Genomic DNA, 21,419 nt, shown 5'->3' on the forward strand with positions numbered 1-21,419 from the left:
AAAGACCCAGATGAAACCTCTAGAGACAAAAAACCATATTGTGTGAGATTAAAAAAACAACAAAAAATACTGGATGAAATTAAAATCAGATTAGACACTGCAGAAGAAATACTAATGAACTTGAAGATATAGCAACAGAAACAATTCAAAATGAAACAGAGAAGTATTACCAAGAAATTAATAGAGCATAAGAGAACTGTAGAACAACTTTGGGCAGCCTAAAATGCATGGAATTGGAGCCACAAAGGACAAGAGATGGCAGGAGAGGGGCAATAAACCAGACAGAAGATTAAAAGAAATAATGGCTGCAAAATTTCCAAATTTGATGAAAACCATAAACCCAACAGATCTGAAAAGCTCAGAAAACCTCAACCATAAGAAATGTGAAGAAGGGGCGCCTGGGTGGCTCAGTCAGTTAAGTGTCTGCCTTTGGCTCAGGTCATGATCCCGGAGTCCTGGGATCGAGTCCTGCATCGGGCTCCCTGCTCAGTGGGGAGTCTGCTTCTCCCTCTCCCTTTGCCCCTCCCCTGTTCATGCTCTCTCTCAAATAAATGAATAAAATCTTTAGAGAAGTCTATTAATCAGAAACCAAAATGAAAACAAAAAACCATGTATCTTTCCAGCTTAAGAAACGGAAGGTGACCGACTGCTCTATTTTTCTAGCGATCCATCCTCTTCTCAGACTCTCTCTGCTCAAGGAGAGCTTTGCCGCCTCTGAGAACTGCCCCATTAACACAGCCACTATCACATCAAACACAGTGCTGCTCTGTGTGGTGAAAGAGGCACTCCGCAACCTCACTGCTGCTGGATTCCCGAACTTTTGTCCGTGGTTCGGCAACAGTCTTCATCCGTTACGCCCGGCATGTTTCACAAAGAGCCCCTCCTGGCCTACGATGTCCTCAGACCCCCAGGAAGAAGCAAGGTCAGGAGGCTGCTACTAAGCATACATTATTGGGACACAACCATGCACATCGGTTCACGTATTGTCTGTGGCAGGCTGGGGGGTTGCCACAGAGACATCAAGGCCTGCAAAGCCTCGCACCTTTGCCGTCTGGCTCTGTTTGCCCACCTCTCGTACGCCGAACAAATGAGATGCATTTAGGTGTGGAGCAGAGTCGTGGCACACAGAAGACGACCAAGGAGAGTTAGGTCTGTGAGTTCACCCCAATGGCAACTTTCCGGCCTTCTATTGCCTCCCCCTGACTCTGGCTACCAATTAACTGGCATATTAAGTACAGAGTCTCGAGTCCCAGGATCGCTGTCGTTTCTGCCATGGAAAGACCAATCAATAAAAGAGCTGATGAAAACAGGTGTCTGCTCCTGTCTACTCCCCTTAGGCTTTTGCAACCCCGTCCTGAGCAGCCTGCTCTGACATGGGCTCTTCACGGGATGGAAACAATAAGCCGAGGGATGGAAGGCTGGGACACGAGCTGCCTGGACCGACCGCCCAGGCACAAAGGTTCACAACTTAGTGTGCCAATGACTTGGGGGACCCTAGTTTCCCACGTAACATGCACAGGCAGGCACATGGGCAAAGCCGGCTATGACAGCCCATGTTCAGACATGGTGAGACCAACCATGCTTCCTTTTGGTTTGGCAGGTAAGTAAGCAGCCTCCCAAATGAAGCTGGTAAAAGTGATAAGCATAACAGGAGCATCGAACACTAGGCGGACGACACACCCGTGTTCACTGCAGCATTATTCACAACCACTGAGGGCGTGAATACACAACCTCCAGGTCCACCCACAGATGAATGGACACCCAAAACGTGGCGCCTCCACACAACTGTATCACTGAGCCTTAAAAAGGACGGGTATCCTGTCATATGCTACACCGTGGCCACGTCTTGAGGACATGGTACTCAGTGAAATAAGTCACAGAAAAAACAAATGCTGTTTGAGTCCACTTAGAAGTATCTCAAGTAGTCCAATTCCTAGAAGCAGAAGTAGAATGGCGGTTGCCTGGGGTTGGGGGGAGAGGAAATGAAGCACTGTAGAAGGGAATGGAATTTTAATCTTTTAAAGATGGAAACAGGGGCGCCTGGGTGGCTCAGTCAGTTAAGTCTGCCTTCGGCTCGGGTCGTGGTCCCCGGGTCCTGGGATCGAGCCCCAGATCGGGCTCCCTGCTCGGCGGGAAGCCTGCTTCTCCCTCTGCCTGCCGCTCCCCCTGCCTGTGCCCTCTGTCAAATGAATAAATAAAATCATAAAAAAAAAATTAAATAAAAAATAAAGACGAAAACATTCCAGAGATCGGTGACACAATGTGAATACAGTTAATGCTACTGTCCTGGAACCTAAAGATGGTTAAGATCGTAACTCTTACGACCTCTGTTTTTGACAATTAAAAAAAATGATCCTGATAAGAGTTTCCATAACGAAACTTTTTAAACACTCGAACAGGTCCCCCACACAGGATTACATGCTGATTGATGTTACCGCATCTGATCCTTTCAAAAACCCCAACGGTTGGGCACTATTGCGCCCATTCCACCCACGAGTAGAGCGAGGCTCAGCTCCTGTCATCCTGCTGCTGAATCGTCCTGCTGCGCTGACTTCAGGGCTGGGAGTCAGATCGCAAAGCCCCTTTCCTGGGCTGCTACAATATACCACCCCGCTAGAAATCAACAGAATCTGGGGAGGAAACAGAAACCGTTGGACGGAAATCTTCAATTTTCAAGCCTCTTTACTAAGAGCAGAGATGAAAACCCAGCCAGAGTTTACTGTTTTCGCAGGTGAGTGGCTCTTCCTCAGTTCAACAAAATCAAGACTTGTCCTTGCCTCTTCCAAAATAGATGCTGTCAGCCTGCCTCGGGGCACTTTTTGGTCATTATTTCTGCTCCTATGTGCTTTTACTTCATTGAATTTGGGGATACACTTTTTTAAAAAAGATTTTATTTATTTATTTGTCAGAGAGAGAGAAAGCATGCGAGCACAAGCAGGGGGACCGGCAGAGGCAGAGGGAGCAGCAGACTCTCCTGCTTGTGCTCGCGCACTCGCTCTCTGACAAATAAAATCCCAAGCAAGGGACCCAATGCAGGAGTCCATCCCAGGACCCTGGGATCATGACCTGAGCCAAAGGCAGACGCCCAACCGACTGAGCCACCTAGGCGAGCCAGGGAATAAACTTCTATTGATGTTTTATACACACACGGTACACATGGGGTAAGCGTAGAGGTCACTGAATTTGTACATGCTGATTATATGCATAGAACCGGCACCTAGATCAAGAAAAAGAACTCGGCCAAGGGCCCCAAAAACTCTCCTTGTACCCCTCCCCCAGGCACCTCTCCCGCCTCATCTAACATCACAGATCAGCTGTGTCGAAACAAAACTTATTCTTTTTTTTTTTTTTTTTTAAATGATTTTATTTATTTATTTGACAGAGACACAGCGAGAGAGGGAACACAAGCAGGGGGAGTGGGAGAGGGAGAAGCAGGCTTCCTGCCAAGCAGGGAACCCGATGCGGGGCTCGATCCCAGGACGCTGGGATCGTGACCTGAGCCGAAGGCAGACGCTTAACGACTGAGCCACCCAGGCGCCCCCAAAACTTATTCTTTTTAACCTTACTAAATTAACTCTCAGGTTGGCATTTTGTAATTGACAAGAGAACAAAATACGGAAACATCGTCAGAATGGAAGGGTGGTGGAGAGCACAAGCTTGTGTTTAGACAGAACTGAACCTGAATCACGGCTATCAAATTTCCTAGCTGTGCTCCTTCGTGAAAATGACTTAACCTCTTTAAGTCTTAGCTTCCTCATCAGAAAAAGGGCGTATGATGGGCTTTTCTGGAATGAATGAAATACTATAGGTAAAACGAACAGGATGCCTTGCACAGTTATCACTCTTCAGAGTAGTGCTGCCAAACTATGGCTTCCTGTATTATAAATAAAGTTTTATTGGAACAAAGCCACATCTACTCATTTACATATTGTCCACACTGTTCCTGCATACAAGGGCAGCCTTGGGTAACTGCAGCAGAGACCCTATGGCTTGCAAAGCCTTCATACAGTATTTATTACCGGGCCCTTTACAAAATGTACTGATCCCTGCTTTAGAACCTGGGCCATGTTAGCTGCTGTGTCCACAGGGACTAGAACAATCTGGCACATGGTAGGCACCCATGTGGTGGCTTTCATTTGTGTTGCATGTGACAAACACCTATTTCTTTGTCATCATTAATGGGTTTTCTGTATTGTGCAGCTGAACACATTCCTAAATGGTATTTTAAGAAAGTAGTGAGATGATAAAAATCAAGCCTGATAAAACTTGAAAGAAACCAGCACTGGAGGAGGTACACAGGAAAATCAACAGGTTTGTAAGTTCTAGAAAGGCACTGAACTTGGGGTCAGAAGAACCTGGTTAGAATCCCAACACCACCATGAGCTATTTGGCTGACCCAGGTATGGAACAGTCCTGAGAATCTTAGAACCCTCACCACTACTAATTTATCGTTTAAAAAAGGCAACTTGAGTTGGCTCAGAACGAGGCAAGAGTGGAGTCGGGGAAGGCAAAGTTGTTAGAAATAATAAGACAGCATATCTTTCCAGTGTTTTGAGAATCACTATTTTAACATAAAATAATTTTATGAAACAATGTTCCACAGAACTTGCTAAATTGTATTGTAATTATTTGTCTCCCTGTCTCTCTTACCAAGCTATGCACTTTTCTTTTTTTCAAGCTTTTTTTCAAGACTTCTTGCTGTCACTCCTGTCTTCTATGGTATAAAGGATGATGACTGAGACAGTGTAGGCACAAAATAATTGTTGGATAAAGAGAATGTAGAATTAGATTTGGCCCATCTGTGGTCTTCTGCCACATCAGAAAAAGGAATGGGAGTCAGGGAGGCTTAGATTTAATTTAAGCATGAGGAAATGCTGAAGAGTATTTGGAGACAGGAACAAGCTGAGAAAACACTACTATTCACACCCACTTTTAGGTATGTGACAGATTTGCTCATTCACCACCTACCCACTCAACTCCTGTCTACGCCTTCCTTGTAACACTCTCTTCCCTTGCTCTGTATGTGTCTTTCCCTTGGTTTTCCTCCTCCCCATCTGCACCTCCTCTGAGGGCTCTTCCTTCTCTGTCTATCCCTTAAATGCTGGTGCTCCAAGCTAGCCTCCTTTCCACAGTCTACCCTCCCGTCCAGTTTCAGAGCTTCAATTAATATTTAAAATAATCCTGGGGGGGGGGGTGGCAGTGCCTGGGTTGGCTCAGTCAGTTTAATGTCCAACCCTTGGTTTCGTCTCAGGTCATGCTCTCAGGGTTGTGAGGTCATCCCCCGCATCTGACTCTGGGCTCAGTGCAGAGTCTGCTTGTCCCTCTCTTTACCCCCCGCTTTCTTGCTCTTCCCCCCACCTTCAAATAAATAAATAAAAACTTTAAAAAAAGTTTTTTTTAAATCCTAGGATTTGTAAATCTACATTTCAACTCAGATCTCTTCCCTGTGCTCCAGGAGATACACCTACTGGTATTGCCCACTGGACGTCTCCACTGGGATGTCCACTGACGCCCAAGTCCTCATGTCTGGGATGGAACTCGTCTTTACCTCTTCACAGACATGGCCTCTCCGAGACTTTCATCCCCACGGATTGGCACCACTATCCCCCAGACCACAAAGCTGGAAAACCCAGCACCATCTCCAGCCTGAAACACAGCAAGCTCCTAATGGCTTTCCTGACTCTAGTCTTGTCCTATTCCAGTCCAGTCCTTTTTCTAACCCATAAATCGGATTATACCATGTTCCCTTTAAAACACACTGACCACTTCCCAAACACATTAGTTGGGAGTTGTGCTGTCCAATATGATAGCCACTGGCTACGCATGTCTACTGAGCACCAGGAACACGGATGGCGTGAATTGAGAGGGGCTGTGAGACTCAAATACATACCAGATTCGAAGATTCAGCACGAAAAAATGTGAAATAGCTTATTCATAGTTTTTGATCCTGATTACATGCTGAAATGATAATGTTTTTGGACATATTAAGTTAAATATACTTTTAAGTTAATTTCACTTTGGAGCGCCTGGGTGGCTCAGTAAGTTAAACGTCTGCTTTTGGCTCAGGTCATGATCCCTGGGTCCTAGGATCGAGCCCCACATCAGGCTCCCTGCTCAGCAGGGAGTCTGCTTCTCTCTCTCCCCCTCTGTCCCACCCCACTGCTCATTCCCTCTCAAATAAATAAAATCTTAAAAAAAAAAGTCCTTCAGAATGTGGCTCCCTGCCTACCTTATAGCCTCCTCTTTCTCACCTCCTTCACTTGAGTCCCTCCCCCTTACCTCTCAACTGCAGCCTTACTTGCAGGTTCCTGAAGGCTGCTTTCTGCTCTTTAAAACTAGGACCCCGTCTCACTAGAACATTCTATCAGGTCAACTCCTACTGGCCTCATGGGACTCAGCTTTGTAATACCTGGGAAGGATTCCCTGATTCCCAACAAACACAATGTTGTTTGGTGCCCCTACCATCCAATGCCCCCTTTGCCCCAGTGGGGCACCTGTCACATGCCCTGTGCTAGTCATTGACAGCTTGACACCCCACCTGATCATACGTTCCCTGCATCTTACAGTTATCCCCAGCACAGTGGCTAGCAAAAGTTCTAGGTACTCTGTACTGAATGGAAGAATAAATAGAAATGCAGTCAATGAACTTATAGTCTCAAACAGTATCTAATAAAAGACTCAGATACAACCTTAAGAAAGTGCCCTTAGACAAAAGACAAAAGGAATAAAAACCTATGTTCTAACTTCTGGGATCAAATGGGTGAAACCTTTGTAAAGAACAACACGACATATTTTTCAAACTTTACCATGATCGAAACCCATGGATTAGGCAACTCCATGCCACTGGATCTCAAGTACTGAAACACTTGAGTGCAAGCTCAAATGTACCAGTGTGCTTGCCGTAGCTTCATTTGTTCTAAAAGCAAAAGACTGGGAACAACCTAAGTATCCCATTATTTACAAAAGGCGTTGTAAATCCTGGCATGTCCATTTGGCGGAATGGCACGGAACTGAAATAGAAGGAAGTGGATTCTATGCACGGAAAAGGAAAGATCTTCACGATACATTAACGGAAGTGGTAGGGAAGGTACAGGACGTTGTATATTGTTTCCCCACATCAGCGTGTTTCAGAAATATGTGTTTGTATATACAAAGACAAGGACTTTTATCAGGATACAGAGGCAACTGGTAATGGTAGTTTCTGGAGGGAGAGGTGGGGGAAAGGGTCAGAGGGAGCTAGTCTTCATGGAGTATTCTCTTGGCACTTGCTAATCCTATGTACGTAGTACTTCCAAAAAAGATTAACAAGGGCTTTCTGGATGTTCTTCCTCTTTTTTTTTTTTTTAAGATTTTATTTATTTATTCATAAGAGACAGAAAGAGAGAGAGAGAGAGAGAGAGGCAGACTCTCCGCTGAGCAGGGAGCCCGATGCGGGACTCGATCCCAGGACCCTGGGATCATGACCTGAGCCGAAGGCAGACGCTTAACCATCTGAGCCACCCAGGCACCCTGGATGTTCTTCTTCTGTGATGGGTCTGTATGGCCAAGGAACCAGACCCGATTACTCACCTTTCCCAAAGCCCAGTGGATGGTAAAATATCTTCCCATCACTTAAGTTACTTCATTAACTTCCCATCACTTACCGTGATCTTTTTGTGGTCGGGAAACTCAAGGCCAAAATAGTCCCCTTCCACGAGGTTGAGGTGGTTGCAGACTGCGTCCAGCAGCACTTTCCCCGGGGCTCTTTGCTGTGAAGAGAAACAACAGGAGTTACCCCCTCTGACATGGGAAGAGATGAAAACAAACCTCAGCTCCCACCACTGGAAGCCTCTTCATTCCTGAATCCTCCGGCCCTTCTCAGCTTGCCGACCTCCATGAACTCTGACCACCGGTACCCCCAACTGCACACCTTGGAGCCTTTTCCAGGTTGTATTCCCACTTAGATGCTAATTCTCTGCCATTTTCCCCTCCCCACCCCAATTCCAGGCACCACCCCCTTTTTAAAAATATGTATATTTTTAGAGCAGTTTTAGATTTACAGAAAATGGAAGACAAAGCACAGAGAATTCCCACATACCTCTTTTTACCACATACACAGTATCCAATATCCCTTATTATTAATCTTGCATCAATGCATTTGTAAGCACTTCTGAGCCAACACGGACACATTATCATCACCCCAAGCCCACACTTTACATCAGGGTTCACTCTGCATTCTACAGCTCTAGACGTCTTGACAAACGTATAATATCACATATTCACCATCACAGGGTCACAGAGCATAATTTCACCATCCGAAGAATCCAGTCACCCCAGTCACCCCTCACCCCCCACCCCATGCCGCCCCCCCAACTCCTGGCTACCACTGGTCTTTTTGCTGTCTCCACTGCCTCTTCCAGAATGGCATATAGTTGGAATCACATGGCATGTAGCCTTTTCAGATTGGCTTCTTTTGCTCAACGGCATGCATTTAGGTCCCTGGATGTCTTTTCGTGGCTTCATAGTTCATTTCTTTTTATTGCTGAATAATATTCCCTTGTACGAATGTACCACAGTTTATTTATCCATTCACCTGCTGAAAGACATCTTGGTTACCACCCAAGTGTCGGCGATTGAGAATAAAGCTGCTATAGATATTTGTGTGCAGGTTTTGTGGGGACATTAAGTTTTCAACTCGTGATTCCATGCCCTTTTTGCGGCAGTGGACAGACCCTGTTCCTTGTCCCTCCCTCTGCAAGTAAGGCAGAATTTACGACTTTCTTCCCTAGGTTCTCCCAGCACTTTGTGCAAACTCACCTCCACACCTCACCCACACTGAAGGTAAAGGCTGCATTTTATTAATCTCTGTCTCTACGGTGCCTTAAAGACCAACCGATTTGGAGGTGAATGAACCAATGAATAAAACATACTCATTCCACAGTATTCTATGAAGTTAAGTATACATGAGCCTGTCTCTCCACTTAAACTCTGGGCTCCTTATTCACCTTTATATTCTTATCGTCCAGCAAAGCAGCTGGTACTCAATGAAATGCCCACAGCAATCAATACTCTACATGCATTCTCTATATACTGAATCTACAAGGGAGAGGGAACAGGATAGAGAGAATCCCAATTTCTACCTTCACCACTAAGAATCATACACCTTGGTTTCTCTTCACTGCCTGATGGATTTGTAATGACCCACTAATAAAATGGACCCAAGTCCACCACACAGACCAAACACTGGAAGAAAAATGTGTCAAAACATGGTCATTTCCAGTTACTGCTTTTATACTTTCACCTTTCCTCTGAGAAGAGCAGAGCATTATAGGAACCAATTAGTAACCCAGCGGACTAATGGACGGTAAGCTAGAGCCTGACCAGTTTAATGATGGGCATTTCCGTTAGCCTGGCCCAGCATGACCTGAGGAGCCATCAAAGATGCTTCAGTGTCCAGTCATTGAGCATTTTTTTAAACAGATGCCACTTTATACCCCCATATTCCTCATCACTGAAATCCGGAAGATAGTCACAGCTCTCTGAAGGCGTACAATATTCTCCATGGGTAATCCCAACCTCCCCAGGCTCTTTCATGAAGTGCCTGGTTCAAAGGTCACTGGTAGAATCATCTCATGTGAGCTAATGGCAGGACTAATGAGAAAAACAGGAATGTCTAATAAAGAAGGAAAAGATTTCATTTCCATTCTCTAAGAGAAAGCATCCCTCCTTTACTTCCCATGGTGGATTTACTCTGACAGTCTGCAATATCATTCCTCAACACTTATCCCCAATGGATTTTTTGGAACTTCACACTCAAAGTAATTTTGTTCAAATTCCCATCACAGTATATTAACGAGAATTTAAATTAAAAAAAAAAACACGCAAAAAAACCAAAACAAAATCACAGCACAGAATGCAAAACAGATGGTGGTATTGGTGAATGTACTTAACGCCACTGAACTGCACACTTCATGGCTAAACTGGTCAATTTTATGTTATATATATTTTATCACAATGAAAAATGCAGAAGAAAAAAAAAACAAGAAAAAGTAAGTGGAGGTGGGGTTCACATCTATAAACAGTCAGAGAGGGTGATGCACAATAGAATCTGTTTCTACCTTTTTTACGAGTCAGAAAGTGAGTTGTTCTTAGAACATTAGAGCTTAGAAAAATATTGAGGGGTAGGACTAGCTCAAGGAAGATTGGCTGGGAAGGCCTGACCACATGGGGAGAGTGAGCGAACACCCATATGGGCGCACTCAACATCTGCTAAGATTTCTCGGTACAAAAAGGGCTTTTATGTGTTTGGCAGGAAATGAACATTGTTAGAGTAACCGCAAATTTTGCATTTGGGGCAGGCTTTGCACTAGGAGCCAGGAACGGGGTTCAAAAAGCTATAAATCCACCAGCCCTTTTGCTAAAACAAATCTAGAAATAAGACGATGGAGTGTGAACGGGGGGAGGGGGTCTATCCAACAGCGTGGCTAAAGCTAGCAGGCACAAAGCAGAGACCCTGAGGAATTCTGACCCGTAGAGGTCTCTTCTCAAAGGAGGGGCTTACTTTAAGATACACACACATTTCTATTTAATGCTGCACAAGCTACTGTACATGAGGAAGGGAAACCAAGTAATTTACACATCATTTGAAAATCTACACGTTAGTTAAGTTTAATATGAAAAGGATCTTATGACAAATGAGTTTTTTAATTATCACCAAGTGTTATATTGAGGCTGAGGAAACAGACCTCTAAGACTCCCACAGCCTCTAAGAAACAAACTCCATGGCAGTCAACCGAAAACACAGGTGCTGAGCTCCATTACACTCCAATCCTGGACCAGAGTAGAATTATTAAGGTAAAATTTATTCATACATGAAAGGCTGGGGTACCTGGGTAGCTCAGTGAGCTAAGAGACCGGACTCCTGATTTCAGCTCATGTCATGATCTCAGGGTCGTGGGATCGAGCCCCGAGTGGGTCTCCATGCTGAGTGTGGAGCCTGCTCGAGATTCTCTCTCTCCATCTCCCTCCGCCCCTCCCCCTGCTCGCACACCCTCCCTCCCCCCACCTCAAATAAATTAAATCTTTTTTAAAATGGAAAAAAAAAAAAAAGAAACGGTCAGTCTGGCCAACCCCACACTCAGTCAGTCTTGATGAAAATTAATTCTAGAAATGTGTGCCTTACAGAAATGACACCAAATAGTAATTATATATTTTATTCTGGAGAACAAATCAGCAATTAGTGAAACTACATAATCACATTTTTATCACTTTTTTCTTATTGGCTACTTTTAATTATGCTCCAAAAGGCATTTGAATTTTAGCCTCATGCACAAATAAGTTGGCTGATTTCAAATTGGGTGTCCCTGTTGATTTTCTCCATTTTGAGTTGGCTGTTCATGGAATCCTATAAAATTATCTTTTAGGAGGAGGTTTGCATTCTTGGGGAATGTCTGGCCACTAAACACCGAATAACAAATAGTATGAACATTCAAATTTGGATTTAAGCTCTTAAAAATTGTGAATCAGAGGCACCTGGGTGGCTCAGTCAGTTAAGCACCTGCCTTTGGCTCAGGTCATGATCCCGGGGTCCTGGGATCCAGCCCCGCATTGGGCTCCCTGCTCAGCGGGAAGCCTGCTTCTCCCTCTGCTTGCTGCTCCCCCTGATTGTGCTCTCCTGCTCTCTCTCAAATAAATAAATAAAATCTTTTTTAAAAAATTGCGAATCAGAGTTGCTTTAGTTTATTGTACCTTTAAAAATCTATCTATGCCTTCAGGTTTTTTCTACTGCATAAAGTTTTATGTGGGAGTATTTTTTTTTCCTCCTCCGAAAGAATAAAGACAATTCTTTCTGCGTGAGGGTCTAGTCTCCTCCCTCTCCCTACTTCCTCCAAGCGGCTGAACAAACGATTTCCCCTACTTGATACAAGCTAAGGTTCTAACCTTTCAAAAGCAATCTCATAGACACATTTGCTCAGGTTTAAAAAATTTGCATCTGCTGAGGTTTCAGAAAGCCCTTTCTGGAAGTGTTGTTTTCTTCCCCCCTCCCCCCTTCCTGGTTTAGGATTAACGTAACCATGACAACCAGGGCATGCTCTTATCCAGCAGAGAATGGCTTCTCTCAAAGGCCTTGGTCCGCTTTTTCTTACCTTTAACACCTCTTAGAATATTATTCAAAGTTCTATAACCCACTAACCCTCAACAAGTCTAATCTTAGGGCGTTAGAATCCTGTAGATTTCCTCATGGCCCTTTGCTACTTTTTGAGCAGGTGGATGGATGTAACTCTGCAGGCTTGAGGAGCCCAAGGTATAGACAGCAAGCAAGTACCCATCTGCAGGCACTGGGCTTACCTGCTGCACAAACAGAAATCAATACAAGTATCTCCACCAAGTAACCCAGCTAAACCAGAATATTATGCTAAGTGCTATGTTAGAGAGAAAGAGAACTCTCTGGGGTCTCGTCCTCTAAGAACACTAATCCTACTCAGGGTTTTGCCCTTATAGTTTCATTTGGCCTTCATTACTTTCTTACTCCTAATATAGCCACAATGAAAGTTTGGGCTTCCACACATGAATGGAGGGTAGGGGAGCACAATTCAGTCCACAGGACATGGGGGTCATGACAGGACTGGAGAGATTATCGTCTATCTCCCAAGATCAGTGTAAAAATTCAAACTATGATTGCAAAGTGGTTAGCAAAGGCCCTGGTACAGAAGAACAAAATTTCTATTACTGCTGCTTCTACTGTGAAGGGAAAAATGTTAATTTCTAGCACGGAGGGCGGGGGAATGAGTTGACGTTGAGAAGGAGGCATGCCTCTTCAATGTCAGGGGATAGGAAACCGGGCTACCCCATCAGCGCACTGCGGGATGATGTCTCCCAAGCCCCACTGGGGTGATTCAGTGCAGCACTTCTGGTTTTTGTACCCGCCAATCACCTTCACAAGCTCCAAGTGCTGATCCTGGACGAATGGGGTGAGGCCTGAGAATCGGCATTTCTAACAGGCTCCTAGGGCGGCTGCTACTGGTACAAAGACTATGCTTTGAGTAGCAAGGTGCCAGACATATCGATCAGTTGCTACTTTTTTTTATTTGAGAGAGAGAGAGAGAGAGAGAATGAGCAGGAGGACTGGCAGAGGGAGAAGGAGAACAGACTCCCCGCTGAGCAGGGAGCCCGATGTGGGGCTCGATCCCAGGACTCCGGGATCATGACCTGAGCCGAAGGAAGACTCTTAACCAACTGAGCCACCCAGATGCCCCTAATCAGTTGCTATTGAATGACATGTGAATCCTCGGCACGCAGGGCTAGCTGGCTGGCTTTGAGGTCTCTCTCTCTCTCTGATTTCTTTTTGAGGCTAACATCAAGCTAGAGGCTTAATGGTAGCAAAAAAAAAAAAAAAAAAAAAGAGCCAAACCAAAAGATTTGTTGAAGTCCTAACTCCCAGTACCTGTGAATGTGACTTTATTTGGAAACGGTCCTCGAGATGTAGTCAGGTTAAGATGAGGTCATTCGCGTTGGGCCTAACCCAATATGACTGGTTCCTTATAAGAAGATGGTGTAAAGACAGAGACACTGGGAGAAGGCCATGTGAGGACAGAGGCAGAGACTGGAGGGATGTGACTATTAACCAGGGAACACCAAGGATGAACAGCCCCCCACTAGAAGGTGGAAGAAGCAAAGAAGGATTCTACCCAGTCTTGGAGGGAGCATGGCTCTGAGGACACCTTGATTTGGGACTTGTGGGCTCCAGAACTGTGACAGATTAAATTTGTTGTTTTAAGCCCCCCAGTTTGTGGTCCTTTGTTACAGCAGCTCTAGCAAACTCATACTCATCTCTTAGCCTCATGGGGGCAGAGCCAACGCAGTCACATCCTGAACTGTCCCTTTCGAAGAAATGAGATTACAAGAAATAACAAACCAATAAGCGGATTTGGAGTAACAAAAACTCTGGCCTTCAAAATTCCTCTAACTTGATCATCAAACACACTCAGCAAGTAGTAGACTAATTATGGAAGGTAATTAATCTTTCCTGCTGTTAAAAGGTATTCCTACAGCTGTTGATCTAGATGTGAAAGGCATTCTAGAACTGAAATCCTTTTTAAGAAATATTGTCTCTTTTGAGAGCCTTCCAGCGGTGAGGTCAGAGGGGCGGGAACCAGGCTCGGATGCGTACAACTCACACACATTCCCAACACCCCAGAGGTTCACGGCTACCCCTTCCTAGCCCCTCTGTGCACAGTCGGGAGCTGCCGATGAAGCAAAAGTTCAAGGAGAGTACAATTTGAGAAATTCCACAGGAACCCACCTAACTGCCCATAAATGCATGTTTTTCTTAGAAAATTTAGCACAAGGCCACTGCCAGACAGAGCTTAATATAAACGATGAAAAGAATGTCAGTCTGGCTAAATATGGCCAACTCAATACACGCATCTCCACTACACCCAGAAACCCCACTTAAAAAAAGAACAGTAGAGGGGCGCCTGGGTGGCTCGGTCGTTAAGCATCTGCCTTCAGCTCGGGTCATCATCCCAGGGTCCTGGGATTGAGTCCCGCATTGGGCTCCCTGCCCTGTGGGAAACCTGCTTCTCCCTCTCCCCCCCCCCCTTCTTTTTTTTCCCCCCCCCCCTGGTTGTTTCCCTTCAAAAAAAAAAAAAAAAAAAAAAAATCTTAAAAAAAAAAAAAGAACAGTAGAGAATGAAAAAAGGAAGAAGAGGAATAAATTCACAGAAAACCAAGAAAATGAGACAAGAGACAGCAGGTGAGAGATTCCCCCCAAATTCTAGAAGACGACAGACGAGAATGCTGAAATCTTACCAACAGATCAGAGGGGAGAGAGTCAGCAGTAGGGAAGTGGCCACATTATGCAGAACCCCCCCCCCAAAGGTCAGAAACGGGAGACACCAGCCACTTCTGATAATGCAGACTAGAGGAAAACACTTGTTAAAACACTGTAATTTGTATCCCCATATAGCTAGGAGTTTATAACTAAAAAAAAAAAAAGAAGAAGAAAAAACAAAACAAAAAAACTAAACAAACCTAGAGGGTTATAATAAGGAATATTTGTATAGCAATTAAGAGCTCTTAACAATAAAAAAAGAAAAAAAAAACCCAGCAGCATAGAAATAAAAATTTTACTGGAAGAGATTAAAGATACAGGTGAAAACTCCTAGAAACAAAACATCCTGACAAAGAGATGGCATTGAGACAGGCGTGCAGGGCATTTATGGGCTCAGCTCAAGAGTTCCAATGTCTGACCAACGCGACTTCTAGACAGACCCAAGAGCAAAGGATATGATGCAAGCACAATGCAAGGAAATTCTCCAGAATCAAAGGGTCTAACCTTCTAGGTTGCAAAGGGCCCGAGACTATCTCACAGAATGAATGAACACAATCCATCTCAAGGCAAATATCTGGGTCATTTTGGAACCCAAAGAAGAAAAAGAAGATTCTTCTAGGAGGGAAGCAGAGGCTGGTGAACCACAATCAGGGCACGGGACTTCTGGACAGCACACAAGAAGCCAGAACAGAGTCCCTACTGTTTTCTCCTCCAGGACATCAATAATAATGGCTGGTGACTTGCTGGAGTCAATAAAGACACTGGAGGCCAGATGCAATGGCCCCGGGACTCACCCTGGGGATGGAGAGACCACGTCATCTGCTTACCTGCACCTCTGCTAATAAGCTACCTGCCCTGGGGCACTCCAGGCTGGAGGTCACAGACTTGCCAAGATCACACTCTCATCGCTGTGGAGCTGGAATTCAAACCCAGTTGAGAGAATCTGCTCCTAATCGTTGAGTCCCAGAGTCTCTCCATTTTCCCTCTTGTCCCTTTCAAGACCTATACTTGCAATTTTGATGATTCAAATTGTCCTGGAGAAAACTTGCCGATAAAACCAAGGAAAGAGGCTGATGCTTTGCAAGAGCTCTAACTAGAGGCACCAAAGCGGGTTAGTAGGCCACATAATATGACAGTTAGGATGACCATAGTAAGACACAGCCCCTGCAAGCTAGGGTGCGTGGCACATAAACCAACCGATCTTCCACTGCAAAGGCAGGACTCCTTAGGTAACACAGAAATGAGACAACTGAAATGTGGGAGATGTTTCTCACGCTGTTTTTCCAGCCCTTGGGTGACAGAGGCAGTAAAATGTCATTATTAGGAATACAAACTCCAGGGGTGGGGTGGGGAGGGGCACCTGGGTGGCTCAGTTGCTTAAGCTGCGGGCTCTTGGTTTCGGCTCAGGTCATGATCTCAGGGCTGTGAGATTGAGCCCCACGTTGGGCTCCCCGCTCAAGGCAGTCTGCTTCAGATTCTCTGCCTCTCCCCCTGCCCGCTCTTCTCTTTAAAATAAAAAAATTTTTAAGAATACAAACTCTGAAGACATCTGCCTTCTTGCAAATCCTCTATCTCTGCTCCATGGCCGTGTGACCTTGGGCACGTTACTCTTTGGGCCTCGCTTACCTCTTCTGTAAAATGGGCGTAATCTCCAAACCACTTCATAGGGTTGTGGTGAGGAATATATGATTTACTATACCCCAAGCTCTTAGGACGGTATCCAGGACTCAGTAAACTCCCGGGTAGTAAGTATGATGGGGAGGGGTGAGGAAGAAAGGGACTCAAAAGCCCACCAGGAAAAGTGATGGTAGGCTCATCAGCAGACACTGTAATCACCATGGCTGTGAGAAACCAACCAGAGCAAGAACAGGAACTACAGCTTTAACACCGAAGCCTGGAAGCCGGGACAAGGCTTTCATTCTGGGAGACTGGCTAAATGTTTAGGCCTGCCCATCTACACGTCTACAAACGCGGCGATTCTTCCTCCCACCGCGGCTCCAAGGGTGGCCACACCGTCTGCGGAGACACTGCCCTCCTTGTTCCCCGCCGCACTGAGCCCCAGTGATCCGAATACTCATTAAACACACTTCAGATTGGATTTCAGGGCCCCGACTCCAGGCCAAGAAGAGAATGGGTGCTTTCAGCTCCTAGGCTGTAATTCGGTTACATTATAACCACAGTGTCATGAGTACTGAAGTCACTCCGCTTCCTTGGCTCCGAGACTTCATGTGCGCATGCGCGGCGGAGGCTGTCCAAGGCTCTCCTTGCAAATCGGTACCGTGAAGAGCAGGACAAGAAAAATGCGGATGGAGAATTCGGCCATTCCTAGAGATGGGTTTCTCGGCTCTTGACCCTGAGCAATTCATCGTCTTTTGATCACTTTCAGAAGTGGATGAAGAAAAAATTCCAAAATGTACTGAAGTAAGACAATCTGACTTTAAAAAAAAATATCCATTAGGGAATAAAGTATCACACAAATAATGAATCAGGCAAGTAAAGCCCAGATCACGACTGCTCCAGGAAAAAGCATTAGATCCTTCCCAGCAAAAGAAAAATGCTTTCATTTTCCTTATGTCTATTTAGTTCGGTGTTTCTCTCCTTGGGCTCTCGGTGATCTAATTAAGCCTCAAAACTTAATTCAGTGCACGGAGCCTGAACTTTCTGAAAATATTCCTGATATCATGCACTTAGCCTCCAAAATTATTATTCCAAGGTAAGATGGAAGGTAAATATTTTATTGAATTTAGCTTAATATTCTAACAGAAGGGTGAACACTGTGTAAAACAAAGCACCGAATTAACACGAGTCAGCTGCAGGCAGATTTCTTCTACCATGTTTTTTTAAACACAGCTTTTCCCCCAAGAACCAATCTCCAAGGTTCTTAGACAACCTCCAGGAACATTAAATGAACAAAAAATTATATTTTAAATGTTTACAGACACTTTCAACAGAAAACATTTTTATTGTTTTTCAGTTAGTAGGGAGAATGGGAACATTATCTCATCCTGAAAAAGGACTTTTAAATTATTTCTTATGCATTAAAAAAATATGTAAACCAAGGTGTAAAAAACACAGTTTTCAGGTCAATTTAAGAATTCTCAGCTCTGGAGTCCCCAGAAAACCTCCCAAATAAATACTATTTACTTTTCATTCTTTTTCAAGTACATTTCAGGTTTAATATCCTATTAAGCACATAAGCAATTGGGGTGCAAGTGGGCCTGAGCTCCAGGTTTGCATGTCTGCAAGGAGGTCAGAGTCTTAATCTGAGTTAGTACAGCTGACCCTTGAATAACTCGGGTTTGAACATCATGAGTCCACTTACATGTAGATTTTTTTCAATACAGTACCGTACTGTAAATGTGTTTTCTTAGTAACTTTTCCCCTCTAGCTTACTTTATTGTAAGAATATAGTATAATGCACATAACTTATAAAGTATGTGTCTATCAACTGTTTATGTTATTATCTGTAAGTCTTCTGGTCAACGGGAGGCTAGCAGTTAAGTTTTGGGGAAGTCAAAAGTTATACACAGATTTTCAACTATACAGAGGTCTGGCACCCTTCCCACATTGTTCAAGGGTCAACTGTACTTTTCCTCCTTTGAAAAACTGGAAAGCTCAGATTAGTATAAGCACAGAGGCTCCAGACTTAGGACAAAGAAACATACAAATATATAACAAAGGTAACAGAAGGTATCCAACAGAGACCAAAGGTAGTCACAGAGAGTGGAATGGTGTTTCCCAGGGGCTGGGGGTGGAATAGGGATGGAGAGTTACTGTTTCAGGGGTAGAGTGTTCAGTTTGGGAAGGTGGAAGAGAATTCTGGAGATGAATGGTGGTGATGGTTGCACAACAATGTGAATGTACTTAATGCTGCTGAACTGTACACTTAAAAATGCTTAACATGGTAAAATCTGTTAGGTGTATTTTATAATGGGAAGATATCCAAAAGCACTGGTAATCTACTAAAGGGACTAGCAAATTGGGGGGTGGGGGGAGAAAAAGTCAAGAACTATAAAGAGTAATTTCATATAAACAAAGTACACATTATAATTATAAAGAAAGATGGACACCAAACTTGGGCATTTCCAATGGATGAAGCTATTACTACTAGGTATAAAAATGGGTGAGATTACATTTGGGAGGAGCACAGAATGGGGGGCACGCTGGACAGAGGTTCCACAATCATTAGGATAGGACTTAGATGCCTGGCTTGTCATTTACCAGCTATGTGGCCCAGGCAAGTTACATGGCCTGCCTGGGCATTGATTTTCCCACCTGAATAATGGAACAATGATACCCCCCAAGGAGGCACGTCTGGGAATTCAATGAGGTAAGCACATAAAATGTCAGGCACTGATGCCAGCACCTAACAAGAGGCTTCATTTGTAGTTGAAGGCTTTTCCAAGTTTTGCCACCTTTTGATAGCTATGAAAACTCCCTTGGGTAGTTTTAAGGCTACTACACATTAACTACTGTAAAATAAAACATATACTTTTGATTATATGCCAGAATCTTCTGAGGAGGGGTTGAGGAATGAGATAATGGAAATAAGGGGCGGGGGGGACAAGTCTGTATGATCCACAAACTAGAAAACCCTAAAAAGCAAGCAAGGTCTGTGTGTCCGCTGTGGATGACGGACCCTTCCTGCCACCAACTTGCTAGAGTAAGACAAAGTCTAAGCACGTAGATTCTAGGCTTAGGAGAAAGCTCATAAGTAAGTATATAGCAAAAGTATAGAGAGCATATCCAAAAATATGGATGGTCCACTAGAAAGACTGAAAGAGTGTGAATTAAACAGTTTTCCTTTAAGTTATCAGACAACAAGCTCCTTGGGTGTTAATAAACCGGTGCGGGCAGACAAGATCATTCTGCATGGTGTACATCAGATTCTTTAAGTTCTTACAAACCTAGTAGAAAGAAATGATCCTCAAGTCAGGAGCTATTTCTAGGAGCTAATTCCAGGATAGCAATGATTTTGAAGTTCACCTGGAAACTTGAAACCATCCACACCCTCCAACCTGCACGACCATTCTGATTCATGCACGCACTCACAGTCCTTCATGACACTCAGGACTCGGAAACCACAACTTACCTTCTATGACATTCTTTTCATATTCACCTGTTTCAATACCTTGATGAAAATTTTTTTCAGCTTCCTTATATTTCTTTGCTGCATTTGACCTCTGTACTTATGATTACCATTTCACTTACTACATAAATAGTTCCTGAATAGTTTCTCAGGTCAGTTTTATCAGAAAGAGTCATCTTCTACTAAATCATTTGTATCATTCCTGCTCAGAACTCAGAGTCAGGGTCTTGACAATGGAAAACAAGGCCCCAGGGGATCTGCTCCTGCCCCGTCATCTGTCTGAAGCTACATCCAAGTGTCCTCCCTCCTGCTCACTCCAGTCTAGCCACACAGGCCTGTCTGTAGTTCTCAGCCTATCAGGTACATACCCGCCTCAGGGCCTTTGCACTGGTTGCTCCCTCTGCCTGTAACACCCTCTTCTCAAAAATCTACATGGATAATTCCCTCACCTCTTTCAAATCTCTGCACCAGTGTCATTTCTCGATAGGGCTCACCCAAACCACCCTACTTAACTGTCATTTGCCCCCCATGCCTCCTTACCTCTTTTTCTGCTTCTCATTTTTCACTTTATCACTCTCTAGCATCCGAACCAGTATTTCTTTATAATGTTTCTTACACATGGTGGTCCTGTTCTACCACCATGCAGACTCTAGGAGCACAGCGATGTTTGTCTGTTTTGTTCTTTAGATCAGCATGATACATAATAAGTGTCTGTAAAGATTTGCTGAATGGGTAAGTGGATGAAATCCTTTCAGAATCATTATTTCTCACAGATAGACCATAAAAGCACAATCTTTTAATAAAAATAACCATACGCTGCGGGCTAAATTCTAAAGTCAGTTTGAGAATATATTTTTATTTCAAGATACTGTTGCTCAAAGTAAGTATATAGAAAAAGTAAAGAGAACTGACATCTTCCAAATGCTGTAAAGGGAAACCACTCTGGAAGGGTTACTCGCAGGGAGAATGCTAAAAGGGAAATAATAAAGGATGGCTTCCTATCGACGAGGGAGCACTCAGTCTGGGCCACCCGGCACAAAAACGCTACTCACATGACTGTTACACACGGGCAGAAACACCTTCAGGAAGACCAGAGTGACGCGGTGGAAACCATCACATCACCAGAGTACTAACTGGCCAGGCGGCCTCTCTGCCTTATCCCTCACCTGGCTTTGATGAGGAAACTAGGTACGGGAAATGAAAGGAGAGGTTGTGGTTTTTCTCTTTTTTTATTTTTTTTATTTTTTTTTTTAAAGATTTTATTTATTTATTTGAGAGAGAGCACATGAGAGCGGGGAGGGTCAGAAGGAGAAGCAGACTCCCTGCTGAGCAGGAAGCCCGATGCAGGACTCGATCCTGAGACTCCAGGATCATGACCTGAGCCAAAGGCAGTCGCTTAACCAACTGAGCCACCCAGGCGCCCGAGGTTGTGGTTTTTCAAATCTTGTTCAGAGAACACACCATTCTGTGGGCTATTATGACGGATGCAGTGCTCGGAATATCCAAAGCTTCTGTTCC

General features: G+C 44.3%; 1 protein-coding gene across 1 annotated transcript in view; it reads right to left on the reverse strand.

The window, feature by feature from the left end:
* Positions 1–21,419, reverse strand: part of FARP1 (FERM, ARH/RhoGEF and pleckstrin domain protein 1) — a 263,709-nt gene that overhangs the window by 81,731 nt on the left and 160,559 nt on the right. Inside the window, exon 3 of the mRNA XM_021696032.2 lies at positions 7,644–7,748. Within this exon, the coding sequence (XP_021551707.1) occupies positions 7,644–7,748 (105 nt within the window). The remainder of the gene's footprint in view (positions 1–7,643; positions 7,749–21,419) is intronic.

This window comes from Neomonachus schauinslandi, chromosome 3 (genome assembly GCF_002201575.2).
Source record: "Neomonachus schauinslandi chromosome 3, ASM220157v2, whole genome shotgun sequence".
Classification (NCBI taxonomy): Eukaryota; Metazoa; Chordata; class Mammalia; order Carnivora; family Phocidae; genus Neomonachus; species Neomonachus schauinslandi.